This window comes from Manacus vitellinus, unplaced genomic scaffold (genome assembly GCF_001715985.3).
Source record: "Manacus vitellinus isolate BGI_N305 unplaced genomic scaffold, ASM171598v3 scaffold_0_pilon, whole genome shotgun sequence".
Lineage (NCBI taxonomy): Eukaryota > Metazoa > Chordata > Aves > Passeriformes > Pipridae > Manacus > Manacus vitellinus.
In genome coordinates, this window is record NW_021938789.1 from 47435723 (window position 1) to 47460921 (window position 25199).

Sequence of the window (25199 nt, forward strand, 5' to 3'; positions counted from 1 at the left end):
AGACCTTCTGGCTTCAGAGAAATTCTCATTTGCTAATTTGTTTTCCTCAGGGGACAAAGGTTTCAAAGGTTGTTTTTTTTCACAAAGGGCATAAATTTAGCTAATTTCCATTTGGATCCCAGTGAAATAAAATCTCACATTTCAGCTTCGTTGAATAGATCCCACTAATTCACAGTTCTCGCAAAAGTAATCTTTCTGTACACCTAAAGTACAATGTTGGAGCTTCTTGCCCCACACTCCCTTGCAGTCCAGCACATGTGGCTTACCTGCATAACTTAAGAAATGCAGTCATGCACTCAGAGAATCTGAATGTGAATCTGACCGAGAGCTCTCTGCAGTGCATGACAGGAGCTGGATTCCCATGGTGGTATTAGAGCACAGAATAAAAATTCATATATATGTAAAAAACTCTTCTCAGTCATCAAGACAAGCAGTTAATTAAATAATAATAATCCTCCCTCCCCCCTTTAGGATGTCATTTTGCAGAGTCTACAGAAAGTTATTTAAATACAAGGGGCACTATTTGACAAACATTGAAAGTTATTCTTTGTACTTATTCAAACAGAAAAGTGTGGAATAGTTTCTAAAAGCATTATTGAGCTAGTGCCCAGGAGCGAACAGCAGCAGGAAATGAAACACCGGGAAGCTTAGGGAAAGAAAGAAGAGGTTAGAAATCCCAGCCTCATCTCCTCTTCAGTATGAAGTTTATCTTACATTACATTGTCATATCAGCTTGAATGGCATGTCTATTTGCTCCACATAAAACTTAATCAGGAAAAGCATTAATTCCTCATATGCAACCTGCCATCAACTTCTTGAGAAAAGTCTTATGATCACATGTTCACTTGTTATGCCAGGCAGACCTTGAATAATTTGTCCAGAATAAGAATTACCCAGGTATGAGAGCTTTGTAATGAGAGGGCACCTCCGTGTCAGAATTTTCCCAGCGCTCAGCATTTTGCCTTGCAATTAAATGGATCTTGGAAGTTACAAGACAGGAAATAACAAGCAGAGCAAAACAGTGGAGACCAATCGAAGGTGCATTTCTGAGGGTGGTGGGAGAATGAAACCAGCTGCTTCTTCAGGTGATCACAGCAAAGTGCTAAAAAAAGCAGCAGACCATAATGATCACTGACATGCAGCCGAACCAGAGGTTCTCCACCACAAACATTAATTTCAGATAGAAGAGAAACAGGAGGAAAAAGAAAAAAAACAAACCAGAAAAAAAGTCTCAGCAAAGCAGACCTTTGAAAGGTAAGGAAGCATTTTTTTTTATGCCAGCTTCTCATTTATTTTATGACAACTAAGTGCTTCAGATACTATTTTAAGGGTATCACTAGTGAAGGTCATATACAGAAATTATATGAAAGCACTTCATGTTCCTCAGAAAATCAGATCTGTAGTAACCAAGTGGTAGTGTCCATAATGAGGCAAATTTAAACTAAATGTTGATAAAGTGAGTTCCCTCTTCTGACAAATCTTTGTGGCAGTTAATTCTCAATAAAAGAACATTTAAATGAGGAAATGTACATGGATCAATACTCTACAATTGGGTGAAAAAGTAAAATTTTGTGGATTAAACTACCATGAAAAAGCTTAACAGAGAATTTAGAGAAGCAGTATCCCTCTTTAAATTAAATCAATCCAGTATGACACTCACTGAAGGGTTCTTGTTCCATTCTTTAGAATAAAAGCAGAGTCAATCTAACTGCAATTCTTGGGCTTCATTCCTTACCCAAAGACACACTTACTGAATACCAACTGCAAGGATCAGAAAATCATTAAAAGTCAAAAAACTACTCATCAAAACCATTCATCATCTGAAAAAGAACTTTAACCACAAGAAAAGTCTTTGCAAAACTACCAGCGATACTGAAAAATCCTTCAGTAAAAGCTCATTGGAAATAATAGTTTCATTTTAGAAATTTACTTTAAAGAAACTGACTTATCTTTCAGTTTTTTATATTCCTTGTACATGAGCCCCGACTCTCATAGTGGTAATAGGATTCAGGATGTCCCACTACTCACACAAAAGAATTTAACTATCTTCTTTTGAACCATTGTACTCTTCTCTTTTTGATAAGCATCTCCTGCCCAGGTTTGGGTGGAGCAGATTGGTACAGCAAATCTAGACCCAGTATCCTGAAGCTCCGCAAGAAATGGTTCCCAGCCCCTCTTTTTTTTCCCCCTCAGATTACACTGTACAACAATTTAGCATGTTTCCCCTCAATCTGATACCTTGTAGGAGACAAGAAACACTAACTGCTGGTAACTTGCAGCAGCCTGGGCTGGGGCATGAAGGAACAGGTTTGGATCAGGAGGCTCAGTGCTTCCACATCAGTTCGCTTTCATGTAGATTATGGTGGTCTCAAAATCTGCTTCTTCCTCTGGAAAACCTGCATGAAACCACCTATCATCTTCTTTAGCAGTGAATCTTCACCTTAAGTGCAGCAGTGTGTGTGAAACTGAGATTTGTCACAACTCCTCAAGTTTTGGCCTTTCAGTGACACCTGGCATCCCCTTTCCCTGAGAGTTCAATAAGGGATATGACAGGGTGGTTCTAAGTATTTCTTTCAGAAGACTGTAAGTTCAGGTTTCTGCACAGACTGGTGCTGTGGACTGTTTCCATCAAAGCACTCTGGAGAAGCTCCACACAGGTACTTCTGGTCTACGGTACCTGCAGCTAAAGAAACCATTTTAAGCCTGATCAGGTCTTCTACAGGCAGGTCAGTCTCTCCTGACCATGCAGCCCAGATGATTGATGCTGCACCAACAAACACTCCTGTATCCTCAGGTCCTCTGCAGTTTAGGACCCATGGAAAACATTAGGAGCTGTGGGAGGGGGAAGAAGACAGTGCAGACTCAGTTTTTACTCAGTTCAGGCTGCCTTCTTGCTATCACCATGCAGACAACTGAGATCACACAATAGAACAAACTGTCACATAAAGTACCTGTAAGTCTTAAAACCCAGCTTCTCTCTGCTGCTGCCCTCCTTGCAGCAAGCTTACAGCCCATTTTGTGCTCACAAACTAGGAAGTCAAATCCCTTGTGTAAAACAGTTAATACAGAGACTACTGTTACAGTCATTCTCAATGCACAGCTAAGACTGTCAGGCAGAGCAAGTCCAGGTAAAGGAGCAGGCACTCGAGTCTACATGTACAAAGGTAAATAAAGACATAAACAAGTATCCAGAAGGAATTTCAAGTTCAGACAGCACCCAAAACAGTGTAACATGCATATGGGTACTTTCATGTCCAACTAAGGATTTTATATGTTTACTGTAACTCTAATTTCAGGTGATAGCTGGACTTCTGCATCCTTATAGAATGAAATACTTACAGCCTTTGCCTTCAAGTGTACACAGACTAGTTAATCTCTGGCTACAGTCTGCACAGGCATTTCCACTTATCCAAGGCTGTAACATTCATTTTGCACACCTTTGTAAATAAAAATGAAGTGCAGGTCACAGAGTCCTATTATATTTGCTTCTAATTCATCCTGACCGGCCCACACCACAGCTCAAATGGCAGAAGTCAGTTTACAGTTGACAAAACTGAGAAACAGTCACCAAACATCAACTAAAAAAACACAAATTATTATTGTAAACCAGTCACTTGTGCTGGAGGAGTCATTCAGGACTCATATTTTTCATGAAAGATTTCTCATCCCTTCTTTCTCCTGAAGCAGGAATCAACAGAAATTCGTGGGCAGTACACTTGACACAAACTCAATAGAGGTAATGTTAAACACATAAATTTTGCTTGATGAAGGTGATAAATTGAGCTGGATAGAAACTAGCTACCTTTCTGCACAAGGAATCTGAAGATTTTGAATTAAGGAAAAGTATCATAAATTTTGAGACCGAAACTAGTAAAGAAAATCCAAACTGGAGAATATTTTATTCCAAAAAGTTGACTTCAACCTGAATTACTTTCTCTGCAATGGATTAATATTTAAAAATGAAAAAAACCATATTTTGATCAAAAAGAGGTAATAATTCAATACAGAAACACTATGAAGACATTTTGACAATTTTAGTGCCTTTAAAGCTAAACAGTGTTTTATAAAAATACTTCCATCATTACACAGCTTCAGTTTCAATTACTCTAATATTTCATAACTAATATTCAGTTATTCTAATGACAACCCACTCTGGTTTACTTATGTTTGTCGGTATCTTACAAAAATCTAAATATATAAAAATAGAATCATTAATACAATAAGCAATTGTATTTCCAGCTTCACTCTAGATTTCCCACAAGTCTAATAAATTATGGAAACTTATGTCTCTTTATGTGTTGCTCCAGCCTCTCAGATTCAAACTTGGATAAAATACACACAGAAATCTGATTATATCATAAACAAGAATAGTTCTGTAGTAAACATACAATGCAATTAATTAGTCATCCAATCGTATTTATTTTCTTAATTTGAGTTTGATGCCTATACCCTGTGTCACTGGTGTTCTTTTCAAAAATATAATACAATTGGGTTAAAATCAAGTACTTGTTCTAGCCTTACCACATTAATAAAAATGCTGAGGCATCTTTGAGATGAGTAATGAGAAAAGTGGAGTTAAAATATTTATGGAACGTAAACAATTTTAATCATGAAGATACAATGCAATCAGCTGATTGCTACTTCTCAAAATGAAGTAGCATTTCACCTAGAAGTAGGAACATCAACTGAGATTTTCTCAGTTAGACAATGCACTTGCAAATCAGGTATTTGTGCATGCAGTGTGGACAGCTAAGTGCTCAGCTAATCATGTACATCAGTAAACATCTTATCGAGTGAATGAAATAATTTCATTAGTTAACACCAAACAACGGAAAAGGAAAATACAATAGCATCATAAAATCATGAACTCCATTTTCTAGCACTTCATTCAGTGTGTAGCAGGTATCACCTACCATCTGTGTGGGGATGGCTTGACAGAGGCCGCTACCTTGTTAGGAAATGTACTCTCATTCAGTGTTGTGTTATTTATTTTACTGAAAAACAGACTGGACCTTGTCTATGTAAAGAACGAATATCTAAGTTGATGTTGCTTGTTTGTTACATTTATATCATTACCTAACTTAAAAATAACTTCTCTTACAGGACTCTACCATGAGAGGGATAGCACGTTGAACACACATATACTAAAAGTGGGTAAGAACTGCAGTTTTTCTCTGGCTTTCAAAAAATTAGAGAGAAGCTGGGGTACTTCATTGCACCTGGGAACATGTGAGCTGCCAGCACAGTAGCAAGGGTGGAGAAAGGCCTTAACTGACTGCCAGAGCAGAAAAATAATATTTTTTTCTATCCAGGTCTATATTATTGGCACACACTTCTTGTTCCTTCAGTATGGATTTTTAAATGGAAAACAATGAACACAATTTTCTTCTTCACTTGTTAAGGGAGATTATAAGGGATGCTACACAACTTCTGACACACTGGTGATATATGCCTGACCAAGTTTTCAGGAAAAGTGTTGTATGCCTGGATCTGCACACACAGCCCACACAAACAGCTTTGCAGCTGTGCAGTGCTCTGTGTGCAGATACAGCTCCTTTCTGTGTTTAGTTATATTAAAATATCATACACAATGCAACTGCACACACATGGGCTCTTCTTCTGAAAATATGATCCCTTAAGACACAAATGGAAAACATATTTCCTATGAATGGACATCTATGTCAAGTCCAATATAGCATCACTGTTGTTACACCATTAATGTTAAATTTTAGAAAAAGTTTAATTCACAAGATGTACACCAGAAAGCAGAGTAAATACAATGCCAGAAAAATATATCCTCCTTTATCTTATGTATGACATATCTACGAAGAACATATTTTATTGTAGCTGAAGAAGATAAAAACACAATTATATTTTCTCTTGTCTCTTTTAAAACTTCCTTTTAGTTGTGCTTATTCTTTTTGTTATATTTCAATTTATTTGGAGCTGAATAATGCAAGTCCAATGGGAATCTAAGGCCCAGTACAGGCATTTACACTTGGCATCTAGTGAATAATTAATAGTCAGTTCAGTGGTCTTACTCTGTACCTACGTAGGGCACACATCAGACATTAGGTCTAGCAATGTATGAGCTGAATGAACTGAGAGATAAATCACAGACTGTAAAAATATGGCAACAGCATAATAAAAAATAAAGAAATCTACAAATTAAGAACAATATGATAAAGATGAGATCAAGACTGCAGTCACAGAATGTACATAAAACTTGTCATGGGGTGTTAGGAACACCTCATAGCTTACAAATTGTATAGAGTAGTAATAAATACAACATACTGAAAGCTGTATAGAATGTGTGCAATATAAATCCTGAAAGGATACAATACAGTTTGACACAGTATCTGTCAAAGTGTACTATGTAAAACTCCGTGGGGACTGAAGACACTCCATCAGGCCTAGCACTAGCATTAGAAAGAAATTCAAAACAAACCTTCTGCAAATTTCTCTGCTATTGGATGTGATTTGCCTTCGTTCAGCTAGGAATGGATCTGGATGTTATACAGTGTTATGTAAAGTAATTCTTGCTGTCATGAGATTTTCCCTTCATGTAATTCTGCTCATGAGATTTTCCCTTCATGTAATTCCGCTCATGAGGTCTGGAAAAGTTAAGTCAGCTCCTAAATTGGTGGATGGAAATACAAATTGAGGCAAAGTCTACCACTGACTGCTTTCAACGGATGCCAAATTTGAGCTAATGATTTCTCATGTTGGATGTAGGGAGAAATTACCTCTGAAGGTATGAGAAAGGGTGTGATAGATATGAGGCAGGGAAAACCTCTGATGGGATGGATGTTCTAGGAAGGTGGAGAAGGCAGCTGCTGAGAGGCTGAATAGGGAGATTCAAGATCTTGAAAAATGGGATGCCAGTTTGGGAAGGGAGAGGTACAGCAAGAAGTGTAGTAAAACCCATCAGATACAAAGAATTTATGTGATCTTTAGCTATATGCTTGGCTGATGCTTCCACTCCACAAAATCACTATAGTGTCTGATAACGTGAAGAGGCTCTCACTACCACGTGAGAGGATGTATTCAGAAGTATGATTCTCTAAATCAAGATCACTATTGGTATCTATATAGCCAAAAAAGAAAAATTAATACCCTGAGTATTTTCCACAATTGTTGTGATTCACAAACATACGTTATATGTCATTATATTAGCCAGAATTTTGGTATGAGCTCTTCTGAATTACTTCTGGCTTTGCCTACTTTTATTCTCTTCTGAAATCTCATATTGTTCTGTTCTCTTTGTTGTGTTCCATCTGCTGCTCACTTTGTTAAATCTAAAATGATTTAATGATTGCTCTAATCAAGAATAAGACACTCTTTAAAGAAAACCATCTCCTTCAATTAGCTTTCAGCACAACCATAGCATAATCAAAGAAGTTCAATTTAATAATAGCATGATCTGAAGCACTGAAAGCACTTTGCAAACATTCATTAATCGATGCTCACATTTTCCTTTTGTGAGAAAACATTCCTGCCTTTGCTGTTTACATCTGCCCAATCTGCACCTACAGTACTGTGTGTTGCCTCCTGACTATGCTGTGAACCACAATATTTGGACTCTGAGAATCATATAATAATTTGACATTATTTGAGCAAAATTTTAGCACTTGAGGCCAAAACCTATGAGTTTTTCTACTTTTACCCTGCTGATTCTCTCCCTTATCCTGATATTGAGGGGAACAAGCAAGTGACTGCGTAGGGTTTGGGGGTTGGCCGGAGTTAAACTGTGACAGTATTACAAAGAAATCCTGCTCTGAGGTCAGGGTGATAAAACAACACAATCTTCTGCTCTTTGATTGATGCTATGACCAGAACCCTTTGGTACTTACAGACTTTTATAATGCATCTGCTTATCTATCTACTGGGTTTTTCATTACAGATGCATTGTATTTTCCACCCATCTTGATACAGCCCCTGGGATGGATATCTCTCCGTCTCTTACATCAGCAGGGAATGGGGTCTGTTTTATTTGATTAAATAGCTGTTCTGCAAACAACCATAAACACCAATCAGCACCCATACAGTGGGAAAGCTTTAGAGCTGAGAGTAGTAAACAACTCTCTCCTGCCATTGTAACTCAGGAAGGGAGTTGTGCAGCCTATATAGAGTGGGTATTTTACGCAAAAAAATAGAAGAACGAAATGTGGATATAGCCTTGTTAAAATGCTTCTTAAAATACTCCACGTGGCACTTTAATCGTCTTTTCCCATAGCTTGGCTATTGAAAAGAAACTCATTTATTGCAGTCACATTTTCAAATCGGACAACTCTGCCACCTAATTCAAATGCAAAGAGACATAAACTGCTTGATGGTAATTTAACTGTAGAGAATAAACGGTGGAAAAAACCAATTATAATTAATCTTCAGCCTAAGGAAAGATTCTGCTTGTTTAACAGAAGAATTTTAGCTTTATTTTAGGTTGCCACGCATTAGGAAAGGCCACTTGCCTACCTGGTACACCTTCCTCATAACACTTTCAAGAAACTAATAAGATGAATTGATTGGAATAAATCAATAAAATTATATATTCCAACAAGATGCAATTTTACTAAAATGTTTCCTACTATGTATAATGAAATGACTGAGGACAATGTCAAAAAGCAGCCAGTAGCAAAAGCCTGCTCAGTCTCTAGTCTCCCAGACCAGGTATTTTCAGATAAGACAATAGACATCTCTCTGGCTCTACAACCTGTACGTACATTTAAATGCACATAGGTATTTAGAAGCACAGACCTAGAATTTGTAAAACAACCACCATTCTGGGGTAAAATTTTGGGTTCCTCTTCTGTATTTGAAAAATTAACCTTTTCTGTGCTTTATTGCTCTGTGTGGTATCTTAAACTGCACTGGACTTCCTCCTCTCTCATGTTTTGAGACTAGGATGACTTTAAGAGCAATCATCTGTTTTAATTAAATTTTCCAATACTTAGAGGCTTGATATTTATATACATTAGAGACTAGAAAGGTTGATTTTCCTAAGTATTCTGCTAGTGGTTTTTAGTTTGCAGCTTAATTTTCCTGCACAGTTCTTATTACTTCACTAGTATTTAGTTGCCTACCAATATGTTTATTAATGTATTGACTATTTAAGGATGATATTCTAAAAATTTGCTATCTGAACTTGATCTATGAATCCCATTTTTTTTCTATGACTCCAGTTGTAAGAGTATTAGAATGAAAAAAACTCTGAATCATTTCATGACAAACTATCAAATGTCTTACAGTGGAGACTCGCTACAGATCTACTCACTGCAACTGCATTTGCCAGTCTCTGGAACAGACATTTTGTTTGTTTGGTAACAAGCTTTCTAACAGAAATTATCTAAATCTATCAAAACTGTTTTATAAACAATTGGTATAGCAGCTCCAAAAAACATGAAACAAGATCCCTCTGTTATCTCTTATGCCTCTCTCATGATTTTAGACTCGCAGCCTCATAGTCAAAGTCATGCTTTAGGGCTGGAACTTAGGGCACATTTTATCAATCCCCTTTCTCATTATTTCTACTCATTTCTTTTTTCTGTTGCACATATCCTTTAAACAACCTTACATTCAGTCCTATCATTTGCATTTGTTAATGCATCACAGTATATTTGGGTATTATTAAAATATGTTAATACAAAAAAAAAGATAGCTGGAAACATTTAAGTAAGAAAGTGAATACATTACCAAATTCTGTGCCTGGAGCAAGAGTATGCTCTCCTGTCTCCATCTATTGATCATTAGACAGAGTCTGCATTTCCCCTCATCTGTGTGTGATACATCCCCAGAGCAGCACACCACACTATGAGTCTGCAACTGGGCTTCAAAGTGACAGTCAGAGTTTTTGGAACACTTCATCTGATTGCAAATGGAAAGTCACAGATTTCGTTGCACAGACAAACAGCGAAACAATGTAAGATGGAGATAACAAAGGGGATGTGTAACTGTGTAGAGAGGTGAAGGGTGGAAAGAAGAAAGGGTTCAAGAGCTGGGGAAAAGCTGGAGTAGCTGTTATCCAAACAGAAGGGACAGAGGGTCAAAAAGCAGAAACATGAAAAAGTAAGAGGGAGGAAACAAAGTGAAGTGAGAATTCAGAAGAACAAGCAGAGGTTGCTGGAGCTGCGTGGGAGTCTGTGTAGTCCCCAGACACTCTCAGGAGGGTGGTGTTATTAATCTTCATGAACCTGGAAATGTTACAGAAGCTCTGTAGGAAAAGTATGAAGTTAATGGAGATAAAATGGAGCAACAAGAGCTCACAGGACCAGAATAACAAATGCCTTATACCTTTCATGTCCCCTATAGCCAAACAAGAGTGCTCCAAATGCCAAACTACTCTTCTCTGTCAGGCATTTTATAGAGTTTTTCTTTCTTAGGATAATGAGAATGTAAAACGAGGTATCAGTGCATGGACATGTCCCTCTGCCATGGAAAGGGGTACAAACCACAGAGAGGCATGATGAGGGAACTGTGAATTAATACTGCTTTTGCACGAGTGAGTTAATAAAAGCAGGGGGACAGAAGGAGAAGACCTAATCCAAATTTCTATTTCTTCCTGGTGCAGCAATTTTTGACAGACCTTTTCAACTGATTTTTTTAAAAAGGAATATGGGACTGGATTTCGGCACAAAAGAAAATGTATGGTTGTTAAACTGCACAAATTCCTTTGTCATCCTTCCACAGGAAAATGGCTACAAGAAGTGACCTGAAGAAGTAAAAGAGTTACTTCAAGTAGGACATTTTACTCATGCCAAGGTTTGCTTCCCTTTAGGTTGCACAGACATGGCCCATATCTGATGTGACCAGACTAGAAAAGCGTATGTGTGGGAGTGTGCAACTTTCATCAGGAGTCTCTCTTGTTTAATAAAGAGCACTACTCAAAAATCCTAAGGATATATCCCTCCACAAGCTGCTGACACACAGAAGGAGATTCACTGCTCTGTTAACATCTCAGCACAGCATGTTCATCCCTCTCCAGTTTTTGGTCTTTTGGTCATAGTCTTTTTCACTGAGGCGATGCCATAGGTGGAAGAGCTTAGGAAAGTAGTATGTACAATTTTAGCAACAGCATTAGAAGTAGATTTATGGGTTGGAAAAAGTAGCATTTTTCATCTAGCAGAAGTGCCCAAATGACAACTGACACCTTACAAAATGGACCCCTCAGTACCTTTCTGCCCCAGAGAATCTGCATCTCCCAAACCCCTCCTGGCCTCTGCAGCTGATCAACAGAAGGGGGAACATAATTTGGTTTTGGTTTTAATTGAGAGAGCAACATGCAGCAGAATTTCCATTTTGCTACAAATATACCTGTGAAGACATTTCCAGTTTTTTACTCTTTACTTAATCCTGTATTTCACTCGTGAGATGGTTTGTAACAGCATCCATGAGAACTGTTTCTCTTTCAGACCTCTCCTGCGCTAATGTATAATAAATGCACTTATCACCTAGTAAGTACTTTTAAACCTTTTCTTTTTCCAGCATATGACAACAGCATTGCTCTGGTAGATCCAAATATGCACAAACTAAGCTACTCATTTGTAGGGGTGAGTTCAGCATCCTTTTCTGTTTATACAATCCTTTAACAGATGCCTCCCTAATACTGAGTGTGATCAGCTGAGAAATATTCAGCAATAAATAATACTAGCAAAAAGTTTTCTTTAAGCATTATCCTGACATGCTCATGCTCAGTTTTTACAACTACTGCCTGAAAATGCACCCTTTTTCTTAAATTATTTTCTAATTGTCAGTTTTCTTACTCCCTGCTACGTTCCAAAATTTTCCATCCCCTAAAAATCCTGGCTTCAGGACAGAGCTCAGAATTTCTACGATTAATCACTTGCCAGTGCAAATGAAAGCAGCATCCATGCTGTTTATTTATTCAGAAATTTAAAGTCTCTCATATATAATGCTTGGGATTGCGGTATTCAGACGCGATAGGGCCATGGAAACAAATGGGGATGCACATGGTTCTGGCAGCAACTCCCAAAGTGCTCAGTGCCAGAAAAAGGCACAAGAAGATAATAAGAGGGTTAAACTAAGCATTGCCAACTACAAAGTCCTCATACACATAGCCACAAGCAGTTACTCCACGTGCTGTGGTCTAGGTACACTTGCCGTCAGAGTGTAGTGTTGTGTTCCTACCTGTCAGAAATATCCAAAGTTCTCCAGAAACTTACTGTGGCAGATACCCACACACAGAGATGGTCTCCTACTGTCAGGATGGGGATGCATGCCAGGTTTTTCACTCATAACTCCATCCTAATTAGTCCATTTCTACAGAAGAGAAATGTCAAGTGAAATCTCCACTTAAAAAGGAATCAATTTTCCCCTCTGGACTGTTTTGCCATTTAAAAAGATGACTACAGGGTTAGATGCAGGTTAAGGTGTGAAGTAGTTAACTTTGTATTTGGCCATCAAGATGAAGGATTGGGACCCTCTGGGTGGGGCCCACCCCTTCCATTCCATGCTTACTACTCAAAGGGCTGTTAGCTATCCTTTTTCCATCCGAAAAGTCGGGACTCAGCTCTCTGCAAAATGCAATTCTACAGAATTGAAGCTAAATTAGTTCCTCAGAGTATCTTTTGCTATTTCTTATTTTTATTGCCATTTCTAGTCATGGAATATGATCTTAGTTTGGTAGGTACTGTACAAAATAAGCCGACAAGAAAAATAGGCACTTCTGATCACTCTAGAGAAGCAAACTGTCTGTTTTCAATAGCTAGGAAAGAAATTTGGGCACCTAAATTAGGCACCTCAAGTTACACAAGATAGGGGCCATTGACAGATCTAGGTGAAGCAAGGTTTTAAGAGAGAAATATCTTTGAACAGAGGAAGGGATATATCTGTGGGGAGAGCCCTAAATAACCAAGCTTTCAGGCCAACAAACATCTGAAAATGAGCAGAAAACTTCAAGATTAGAAAACTTCAAGATAAGAAAACTGTCTTTCAGACTAATGATGTTAATCCACAAGAGAATTCAAAGAAATATGTAGGTGGCACCACTGAAGCTGGAGAAACTGAGAGATAATAAGGACCAATTGCTTAATAAAATGTTATTTTCTCCCTATCTTTTTATATTGTATTAGACTGTTATAAACTTCAGTTCCCATGCTCATCTTTTGAAGTTAGGCTGTAGCTCTCCTCTCAGGATGAAGGCTGGAAAGTCAGACACAGAGAGGTTGTTTTTGGAGAAATACCCTTCATCTGATAATGGTGGTGTTCATTCATTTAGTTCATTCTGGGTTATAGTAGTTCTTAGGTTTCACATCGTATCTGTGCTAGTATTTAGATGACTATAGTGTGAGTTCTTCTCTCTCCTCTGATTTGGTAGTTATAAAATAAACCAAAGGAAGGGAAAGAACATAAAGAAATAACAAAACAGCACTGCTCAGCTGATGGGTAGCGATCATAGTACGCCAGAGACCCAGTTGTCAAGGTTTTTGTTAGTGTAATAACAAAGAGGAGTGCTAAGGAGTTTGAAGAAAATACAAGACCAGTGACTTGAGGGAAAACATACATTACAGAAGGGTCATTGGAGAAAGCATAAAGATGCTTGCTTGAAAAAGGAGTTGCACTGGAAGCTCACACAAGTGATTTCCAATTCAGAAATGAGAAAGCTACAGGGAGAGTCAGAATCCACCATAAAAAGCCTTGAAAGTCAAGATAACTGGTTTTGGGTGTTGTTTTCTTTTTTTTTTTTTTTTAAACCCAGTAGGATTTTCAATGGAACTAAATACAGAAAGGGTGCTTTATAGAGGTCCCAGAAAATAACTCTGAAAACTCCTGAACCAATGGACTGGAGGTTGTATGGGTAAACAGTAGACATGCTACGGAAAGTAAATTGGGAAAACTTCAATAGACACAGCAACAGAATGCCACAGAAATAAAATTCAGAGGATGAAGTCAGCTACTGTAGGTTTTAGGTTGACCTAAATGAGTGGTCAGACATGAACAGACAGCAGAGGAAAACACACAAATTTTATTTCAGATGAAAGAAGTTCAGTTCAGTTTAAGAGAAGCAAAATTGCAAGTTGTCTCTGTGGAGCCAATTTGTTTGGATTTAAGAATAGTCATGGATAAGCTACAGATAGAAAAGACCATGGTCTTGGATGTAGGGTGGCCCACAAAAATTTCAGAATGAGTCTGGAAAACTGTCCAAAAGAATAGAGAGATAAGAGAGAGAGCAAGCAAAGACAGTCAAAGAACGGCAGAGCACCACAGCAGGACATGCGTCAGTGACATCTGAGGCTGCTACAGTGACTGGCAGGCATATGCAGACTGACCTTTGAACAGAAGTTATGAGTAACTTGGATGGCATTTCAGTGAGAGCAAAAAGGGTGAGGTACGTTCCGGAGCACGTAAGATGAAATAGGAGAAGATGAACTCAGATAAACTTTCCTGAAAACTTTGGAGACAAAGGGAATGCAGCCATAGTTGGATTGCTTAGTTGCTGGATGAATACATGTCCATGTAGATCCATTTCTTGATATGTAGGCCGACTCAAATTTTGACTTGTGTATTCAGTTGAATAAAGCCCAGCTCTGCAGAAAATAACTTTTACAGGTGTTTTACTCAAGATAAAACCTGTGAAAACTATCTAGAAAGTCAAAGTAAGATCAGACCTTAATATACGCTCAGGAGTGTTGGTGAGGGAGAACAACCTACCTTGAATTCTGAGAAAATGAGGTAGCAGGAAAAGAGTTTTATATTTCATTTTTAAAGCTATGCACAGAATCTTCTTCATGTTCTGTTAACAGTCACAGACCAGTTATTATACTTCCAAAACACACTGACCTTCTCAGCTAACCCAGATAGCTATTAGCCTTTTGATATAGCCTGAAAGTAACACCACACTGCATTTGCAGTGCTTTCTGGTCAGGATTCTAATTTTTTACACTGCTCTAAGTTTTTTTAAGCCCCATATATGGAAGCAAAGATACACAGGATTGCAGGAAAGAAAAATAAACAGCCAGACCACCCACAATAACAAAGGGCGAGGTCAGTAGGTGCGCTTGTACCCCCAGGCATCTGTCAGCTCCAAATCATGGACTGTGCAGGAGACAGTAATTGGAAAATAGATGAATTGCACCTTCAGCTGTGGGACTGAACGTATCAAGTTCTTAGGGGTAGTTGTGAACCTTATTACTCGTAGAGCTGACACAGAACATCTCAGCTGCCCAAGAAGCATCACCTCCAGAGGCAGAGGGGAGCCAGGGAACAGTGTCTGGGTTGATAATTGGCTTGCTAACCAACAGCTGCATAGTGTAGCTGATCCTCTTGTGAATTAAGATGTACTGGAGTACTGTCCCAGCATTTTTATATGCTCTTCCTTTTTTGCTTCCTATCCCTATCTTAGCCACTGTCAAATTGCTGAATCATGGTACAGATCCAGTATCCCAAAAGTCTGTCTTTATTCTGTTTTTATTTCAGTGTCTTTTCATTGGGCTACTCCATGGTCAGAAATGTTCACAACAAAGATGTATCAACTTCCATATGTTAAATAATTTTATGTGGTGTGATCAGTGTATCTGCCACAAGAATGGCAATTCTGATGACAATTCTGTGGGTATATCAGGATAATTAGTTAATTCAGGAGGTTTTTTGGCCCACCAAAATAAATCTTCATACTGTCGCTACTGTTGTAAACAAATTAAGAATGTCCATGTTTAGTTATTAATGATTTGTTCTAGCACAGAATCATAAATTGTCACTACCCCTTTCTTTCCCAGAGGAATCACCTTAACAAAACTTTGCTATGGTCTATTCATAAGTAGTTTAAACAATATTTTACTATCACAGTATTTTCGAGTGGGTAAAAGTGCCATCCCCAGTGTCCAGGGAAAACAAACGGGCTCAGCAGTTGCAAGCACGTTTCCACTGGCAGTGCAAGTAGGATCACAAGAAAATTCAAATCTCAAGACCAAATTCCTTTTGATGCTGTGTGCAAGTTGAAAAGGAAATACTATGAGCCTATGAGCAGTTTCTCTTAATGCAACATCCATAAGCATTATTTCACCTGACAGTCATTCACAAGTTTTCTACCAACTAAATATTTTGCAGATAGAGTTAAATAGGCAGAGGTTTCAAACACATTTGGATTCTGCCTGGGAAAGGAATTTTCCACTCTGTACTACTTAGAAAAATGAAGATGCTGTAGGCTACGGTATCATGTTCAGAGGAACAAGGTGGGTAGGATAGGGCATTAGGCACTATTATACTCCAGGGAAGAAAGAGCAGACAGGGGCACAAAAGAAGAGCTTCATTATATTTTAAATGGGAATAGTTCCAAGGATAGGAAAGCCTGTGGTGCTTGTAAAGGATTAAACAGGGTAATGTGCTTTTTAAAAAGACATAAAGAGGTATGTAATGTGATACGTTTAAGCCTAAATGATTTTTCTTGGAGTCCTCAATGAATGTTTAAGCAGGCATGACTTAGGCCTCTGTAAATCCTCTCTGAATAAATAACTTCTGCAAAAATAGAGTTTCCTTAGACAGAATGAGATGCATATTTCATAACCTATGCAAAAAAAGGGAAATCAATTTGAGACACATGAAACACTTAAGAATAATAAAGAAAAAGGGAAGATAAAAGTGAATAATCCAAGCTTATATAAAAATACAGCTACTTCCCCAACCATTTTGATTTGACAGTGAAGGAAGACAAAAAACTGAATGAATGCTTCCCTATCTTAAACTCAGACCTTCAACCGCTTTTTGCTGTTTTTTGAGAAAGAAAGAGACAACAAATGGAAGAAAATACCTAAAGCACCTGTGCTTTTCAGGCTGTTTCTTTACCCTGCTCTGTCTTCAGGGTAAATCTACTCAGCTGCTCTCTAACCGGACCTGACAGTACATATAGCTGTTCATCATGGATGGAACAGGAGCACACACAGTGAGACATGTGCACCTGATTTATGAGAATAACAGGACCAATAAATACCAAAATCTGAAAACTTACAGTGGCATGATCTTCCCATCCTAGTCCTCTTGTCTGTCCTGCTCTCCTGCTAGGAAACGCAGGTCAAAGCAGTAGATTGCCTGATGCGAAGTGGGACTATGCAATCATTGTCATTTGGCTGTACTGTATTTTCACTCACATGGGTACCATTCCCCAAGAAGTCACTGGTACAGCAAGCACGCGTTCCTGCTGAGTGGGAGGGGTGATGTGTTGAGTAAATCAGTGGTTGATCCCTCTCCCCTTCCCCCTGTTTATTATATACATTATTACAATAGTGCCAGCTCCTCTGGAATTGTCAGAATAAAAGCAAGACAAAACTAAAGAACTATTATGCTTTAAAAAAAATTTTGGGGAAGGTTCTGCTGTGAAAGCTACTTGTAAACCCCATTTAACCTCTGAGATGGTGCAGCAGGGAGTGCTGTTAAAGCTGAGCATGTCCACTGCACTCAGACATCCTTTCAGGACACATCTTTTCCATGGTGGTCCCTCCTATCACAGTACATTCACGGTCATTAGTCAGCTGAGTGGAAATCCCTTTCCCTGTACCCATTTCAAAGCACTCTGTAAGTCTCTGCTCTCTCACTTGGCACTCCAGGAACGTGTGCCAAGGTAATGGCATCACAGAGCTTGGACAAACTGCTGTTCGGTCATGCTTTAGGAAGGTAGAAATAAAATGAAACACAGAGGAAGACCTGTTGGTTTAGCTTGTCCAGAGTTATATTTAGCTTAATAGCTGTGATGTGGCCAGTTAAATTCATTAGAGACCCTGAAGAACATCATGAAGCATAAATATAGGCCTAGGAGGCCCATGAATTTCTTTCCTTTGAAATGTTTTCATTTTTTGAAGTGTGTTACAGAGATTATAATCTCTGCCTCTTATCAGCTACCTTTTAAAATATTAGTTTTCTTTGCCTGAGATTAGCTTCTAACATCACTTTCTTCATTCAGCTTTCTTCCTGAGCAGGCCAAATACAATCTCCCCAAAGCTTCTGTGTGAGCAGCAGCTGGCAAATAATCTTTTTCTGTGTCATGTCTTTCTGTAAACTGAAGGAAGGGGAGAAAATGCACACGTAGGTAAATGTGAATCAGGCCTAAGATGTCTGATTTTTTTGAACTGGAGGGTGGTTGGCTTGTTCACATGGCACAACTTAGTTTTTCAACATCATCATTTGCAAGTGCTTATTCCTGGGGAGCAGAATCATGGGAAATTAAAGAACTTAGATATTTCTGGTTTTGTAGGTTTTAAGATAGCAAATGCCATATTTCCAGGAACAAGAAATCAAAGACTGTAATCTGGAATTACCTGCCAGCATGCTACACCATTTGTTTGGGTTTTTTTCAGCTAAAAGCCTTTAGTCAGCACAGCTGTGTTTGATGTACTCTGTTTTTTGATTCTTCTGAAACCCATTGTATAACTTGGGAAGGTAAACCAAAAGGAGGGCAGTTTTTTAAAATATATATATACAAAAGTCAAACCCTAGCTTTATCAGCCCCTTACAAACCAAGCTAAAATATGTTTTCTCAAAAAAAGCAATTTCCTCTAGCCTATAAATCTTCAGACTTTTTTTCTTGCTCTTTCAGCTCATGACTTTATCTAAAGGGGTTTCAAAAGTGCAGTTCCCCAGGGCCTCTCTTGCCTCTTCTTTTAAGCTGTTTAGTCCTCCAGAGGAGAAAATATGATCTTGGTTATCCAGAGGTTGGATCAGTGATTTTAGAACTCCAAAGAATCTTTGTTATTTTGTAGTTCTTTTATTATCAAGAGATCACCAGTGATTACATCATTCTTTTTAACACACTTTTTTCTCTTGTCTGTGTTCAGTGTGAAAACATCAGAAATTACAGGTTTTCCTGGCAAATGGATTTTGATGGAGACAAAAGGCAGAGTTCTTCTGGATTTTTAGAAGTCTCTAAATCAAGCTTATAACAAGTAAGCACACAATTCATAGATATTTTGTCTAATCAATCAATTTGAAGTTCAAAATAAAGTTAACAAAATACGATAATTCTTTGATTTGATTTAAAAATCTGAATATAAAGATAAAATGGTAGGCAAAAAGTTTGTTTACAGTCACTCATTATACTGAATATTCACTCATACTGAATCCTTTCATGGACTAGTGTTTCTATAAAAGCTGTAGCTGTCAAACAAAAATTGGGAGGGAGTTATTGAATTCACAAACATGTTTACAAAAATTGATTCCTACTCTCAAAGCCCACCACAGAAAGTGGCTGTGAGACTGCTCTTTAAAGCCAGATCATCTTTTTCTGCCTTCCTCTCTCAAAACAAACATGAGTCATAGCTACAACTGAAAGCCAAGATTTTCAGCATCAAGAGTCTACAAAAATAAGATAATTAGTGTTCTAAGACCAGTGATCCTACTCCCATTTTGCATCCTGATAAATGCACTCATCTCCTATAAATACACCTATAAGTCCTTTTTTTGGCAAACAGTTGAGGTACTTACATTTTAAAATGCTGTTAAAAACAAGCTACACAGCTGAGAAGTCCCAATGCTCTGTGCTGATGCAAAGGACTTGCAGAAATAGGTACCAGGCACGATCTTTAGCTGGGTGCAGATGCATCTCTTATATTTAAAAGCAACAACTAAACAAATGTGGAGTCACACAGAGCATCTCCAATGGGAAGCAAAATGTAAGCATACCTTTTGAATACCTGCGGTCGACTCCACGACGTTGTTCTCTGAGCCATTACTTCTGTTAATCATCCTCCACATTTGGGAATACATGCCATCCCTCTCAAAAGGATTCATCCCTTTCACTCGGACGTGCTCATAGACTGCGGAGTCCAAGACAGTGCCATAAGGAATATCCGTCTGCCTCGAGAGATCCTGGAGAGACCTTAATTGTTGGTGAAGAAAAGAGACACAGGAGACTTGAAGCCACATTTTCAAGAGGAAGGAGCTGCAGGCAAGCAAAGGGCAACACATAGGAAGATAGCTGTCAAGACACCTTCTTTAGGTTTTTTTTTTAATTATTTTTCCTTTTCTTTTTTCTTGAAAGGTAAAGCGAGACTGAAAATTTGGTTTTATGTTTTAAGACACAAGGAGGAATACAAAGGGAAAGGAAGGGGTGGAAAAAGTGAAAATGGATGGAAAGAGAAGAACAGAAAGAGTAAGAGGATCCTGTCAAATGCCAAAATCCTTTTGGCAGGGGCGAAGGAGAGAAAGGGAGCATTGCAGTCTCTCCAGCTGTATGCAGGAAGTTCAACAGAAGCTGGGTAACAGCCTACGTGAGTACAGTGCAAACACACACTCTGCTGCTGGGGAGCTGGAGTCTTGGCACTAGAACTCACCAAATCTAGCCCAAAGCACCTGTGCTGAGTAACTCTATGTGCTACTGGGTTACACCAAGAAAGGCAGTTTTGTCATGGTATTCCTGCACTGAACTGTGCATCCATCACATAGGTCACATCCTACATTATTTTCAGCAGTTAGATTTCTGTTGTGGTTTCACAAACTGATTTTTCATCAAAGTTCATGTTATTTAGTCTAATAAATTTGTTCTGCTTTTCATGTTATCTAGTTTTATCCTTCTTTACAAACAAGAAAAATAATACAGTTTCTAAAGGATCCCAACTGCAGTATTTTCAATCCAGATTTGGACTTAAAAAAATGTGTATTTTAACCCTTTAAAGTCTCCTTACCTCTTGGCCTTTATTTTTCTGTCCTGTGGAATTCCTCTTCCGTACCTTTGATTCTTTAATGGCATTCATTAAAGTTTCAAAATAACTACTGCCATATGTCTCCTGCCTAAAACCCATTAAAGCTTTCCCAGCACAAATTAACGGTATAAACTGCACAAATCTAGGGGTTGACACATAAGGACAAATCAAGGGGTAGAACACCATCTTAAAGAAGGCAATAGCAAACTGTAAAAGCTCATTGCAGACACAGAAAAGCAAACACAAATGTAGGAAACTCATCAAATTCCAAGTTGTGTTTCTGAAACATGTAAACATGGTGGTTAGTGAAAATGGCCCTGCAGGCGGAAAAAAAAGGAATTTTTGGGTGTTCTGGGGTTGGCACTGAAGAAAACAATAACCAAATCTCAAAAGATATTTATGTCTCTGAACAAAACAGAAAGCAGAAGAAGAAATCAATAGAGCTCAATGGCAAGGGTTCAGAAGTTAGATAAGTAAAAAAGAAATCCTTTGAAATTCAGACATATGGTCTTAGAAAAACACTGAACAAGAGCTAAATTCTAATCAGATGACATATAGTAACTACAAGGAAGGGATAAATTTAATTTTGATGAGTAAATAACTAACAGTATTAAACCCCCGAAAATCTTCTCCTCTTTCTCCAACAGGATGACATTCCTCTTCGACAACCATCCTGCAAACAATCAGGACACATATGGAATAATCAAAGATGAGATGGCAGTTGTAATGTAAATTTCCTGAAACCAAGTGTATTGGCCTTCTACTAGAGGACCAAGACATGCCTTTTTCTAGGAGGAAAAATATGAGACTCTAGTAGACTAAGGCATCAGGAAAATAAGTACTCTGGTTCATTTGTAATTGAAAAGTAAAAAATAAATTATCAAGTCCAGATAAATACCTATGAGTTCTGAGAGATTAAATATGAAATGGCTGAGCTGTTAGTAAAAATAGGAAACCTTGTTACAGCTGTGAGCAAAAGGGAAGCATTAAATATTTCAAAAAGTGGCAATCGGGGGAATTGTGAAAGTAAACTACTTAGGTGATATTTTAGGTGATAAATTTAATAAATATAGTGAAATAAGGTTTGATACAATTTTAAAGATCAGTCCTGAAGCTTAGACATAGCCACCAGGCAGGTTTCTCCAGGGAAAGCAATTCAATCATCTATTACACTTTGAAATTACTAAAAAACCCCAAGAATTTCAAAAGGGCCTTCATCTCATCAGACAATATACAGATGGTGGAAGATGCTGGATAGTCTTCAAACAAAGAATTTAGAAACACTTCCTGGCAACCCTGGGTAGCATCAGAAATACTCAGCCAGAGTGGATGCGCTTGAGGGATTTCAAGGGTAACAAGAACAGCTTTTGCAGAACTAAAAGCCTAAACAAGGAAAGTGTGAAGCTGTTGATGGGGACAGCAGACACAGCTAAAGCTGAGGTGCTCAGTGCCTGCGTTGCCTCACTCTTCCTCAGCAAGGTCCCCCAGCAAGGTCTCTGGGAATAGAGGCAGGGTTCAAGGGGGCAATGAACAACCAGCAGGAAGTGGTCAGGTAAATCCCAACCAGGCAAGGCAGGGATTGACTGGGATCACCAGACCCACAGAAGCCTATGGGACCTGGCAGGCTGCATCCAAGTGTGCTGAAAGAGCTGGCCAATATCCTTGCAGGGCCAGCTGCTTTGATTTTTGAAAGGTGAAGGAGATCCTTGGCTACTAGAGAAAGAAAATGTCCAGACTATATTCAAAAAGATGAAAGAGATGATTCATGGAATTATAGCTGGTCATCCAACATCATGGAGTGAGTCTTCTTAGGCCACATTTCTGAGCATATGAAGGAGAAGCAGCTGACTGGCCACGGTCTACATGGATTTACCAAAGCTAAGTCATGCCTGACCAACTTGGCTGCCTTCTACAGTAAAATTACTTTGTTTGTGGACAAGATGAGAGAAGCAGACATAGTTTACCTTAGCTTTACCAGGCCATTCAGTACTGGCTCCCAGTACTGAATCTAAATTCTTGAATATTCTTGGGAGACCAGCTGACTGCTCAAGAACAGGCTGCTGTTCAGACGGACCTAGAAAGGCTGGGGGAATGGGGTGTGATATTCAGCAAGGACAAATGTAAAGCCCTGCACCTAGGGGTGAATAACTCCCTGTAACAACCCAGGCCGGGGCACAGCTCTGCAGAAAGGCACCCCCATAGGCAGCAGTGGGCCTTGGTAAGAGCTTCGTTCTATTTTACCATTAGGCAAATTGTTGTGCAGAGTAGTGTATTACTGTTGTGTTGACTGTTTATCTGTCAAAAGCATCACTGATGAAAGGCACTAGATAAATAGAACATACATCCATTCTGTGTTACTGCTGCTGCTGCTGCCAATACACTCCTCTATCTGGCAGCACTCAGAAGTGCAATGAACTGTCGCAGGATGCAAAATGTAATGTCCTGTGATTGTTGTGTTATTTGTCATACTAGAAAAGTATACAAAAAGTATTTATTGAGTCTCCAATTTCCAGCAACAACACCTACCAAAATTGCAATCATTACTTTACAAGTCTATGTATAGCCATATAATTTCTAGTATAATAAGCAACAGATAATTTTTGGATATATTATTGCTACGTGGTAAATAATTGATATGTGTAGCTGCTGCCACAAACCAGTATGGTTACAAACAGCACAAAAGAAAACCAGCTCCTCTGTATATTTGTGGCTATAAAAGCAACTCTGCTATTTTCAGAAAGGCAAACCAGCACAAGACATCAGCTGTCAGTCTTGAAGTGTACTACAGTCAGATATGGGAAACATATTGCAAACAGGCTGAGAAGCAAGTAAATGCTATCACACACAAAGGCACCACCAGCAGGGAAATAACAAGGAGAAGAATTATGTCAATGCCTTCAGGAAGGCATGTTGTAGTTGCCAAGTCTGGCATTAACTACAGTCTGCAGTTCCTCATGGTTAGATGTGCTATCCTAAAACACAGGATGCCTCTCAGCTGCCCTACTCTGCATCTTTACACAGTTGCAGGTGAAGCTCCATGCTGAGCAAATGATGGCAGGAGGACAAAAGCAAGACAACTATAACTGTAAACTCTATGGATGCGCTAAACGCTGTTGTTGGCAGTAAACCTCAAGTTTTGGTTCACCTGACCATACACTGAGGAACAAGAAAGAAGTTTCAGAACCTTTGACATGTATATGTGTATATTCTGCTGCATAAGCAAGCTGCAAAAGCAGTAAAGATCTATCACATCAGTGGCTCCCTCCCCTCGCACAAACATGTAAAATGGGATCATAATATATATGACCTCCTTCAGATGCTGTTTTTTTTATAACCTGCAACTCTGCAGACTACTGGTGTGACATTCAGAACCTAGAAGCTACTGTACAGCAAAACAAAGAGAAATGACAAACTTTGACAGAACTAGCAGAATTATTAAACCATCGAGGTTCCTTTACCGAAGAAAGAACTTTTATAACTACTTTGCCTCCAGCCTGGTTTTATAAGTTACACATTGTTTGGAGTACCTCTATTCCTGTATTAAACAATTCATTCTCTTTTCAGACAAATGCATTTAGTGCATACACAAATCCTCAGCCTCACTATGTCACCCAATCTCACCACACAGCTGCCACACCAGATCTCAAAATAAGGAAAAAGCATTTGTCAAGCTGATTAATTCCTATGGTACAGGGTATCATTTGATGTCCAATTCTGATACTGTTATCCACACTGAAAGTTAGTTTTGTGATAGTTCTCAGTTGAGCTACCCACAAAGCAAAACATACATCTAACGTGAGTAAGCAAATTATAGTCCAACATTTTAAACCTTTTATCTCCTTGAATTTTTAATTTTGAAGCAATAAGGTGGCAGGCACTGATCTCTTCTCTGTGGTGAGCAGTGATAGAACCCAAGGGAATGGCCTGAAGTTGTGTCAGGGGAGGTTTAGGTTGGACACTAGGAAAAGGTTTTTCACCCAGAGGGTGGTTGGGCACTGGAACAGGCTCCCCAGGGAAGTGGTCACAACACCAAGCCTGACAGAGTTCAATGACTGTCTGGATGATAATCTCGGGCACATGGTATGAATCTTAAGAACGGTCCTGTGAAGGGTTAAGGGTTGGACTCGATGATCTTTGTGGGTTCCTTGCAGCTCAGCATATTCTGTGATTCTGTGAATGATGAAAACTGTTTAAAAACATAAAAAAAGCAGATATACTTGAAATAAAAGGTTATAAAATAAAATACCTTTAACTGAGTTTGTATAAAGACAAATTCTACTTCTAGGGAAGTGACCACACAGTCAGATCATAGTTCAGTTTATTTTTGGCTATCATTCATGCAGCATTGTGGGGAAAAATGTTATGTGTGGTCTTTATGGTATGTTTTTTTTATCACTGCAACTACTGGGATAACGCCAATATTATCCCAATATCAATATTATCTCAAATTAACTAAGCTAATAGGACTATTCTGAGGATAATTTGAGTCATTTGAGGATGAATTATTAACAGATACATGTATTTTCCAGCATTTGTTGATCTTGTTTAGTATTCTGC

General features: G+C 38.6%; 1 protein-coding gene and 1 long non-coding RNA gene across 2 annotated transcripts in view; one reads left to right on the top strand and one right to left on the bottom strand.

The window, feature by feature from the left end:
- GRID2 (glutamate ionotropic receptor delta type subunit 2) overlaps positions 1 to 25199 on the bottom strand; it is a 691727-nt gene that overhangs the window by 73737 nt on the left and 592791 nt on the right. Inside the window, exon 13 of the mRNA XM_018072910.2 lies at positions 19624 to 19819. Coding sequence (XP_017928399.1) covers positions 19624 to 19819 — 196 coding nt within the window. The remainder of the gene's footprint in view (positions 1 to 19623; positions 19820 to 25199) is intronic.
- Positions 1189 to 19942, top strand: LOC108639724. The gene is made up of 4 exons (XR_001920696.2): positions 1189 to 1254; positions 5104 to 5154; positions 18780 to 18887; positions 19725 to 19942. It is a non-coding gene; the product is annotated as an uncharacterized LOC108639724 (long non-coding RNA).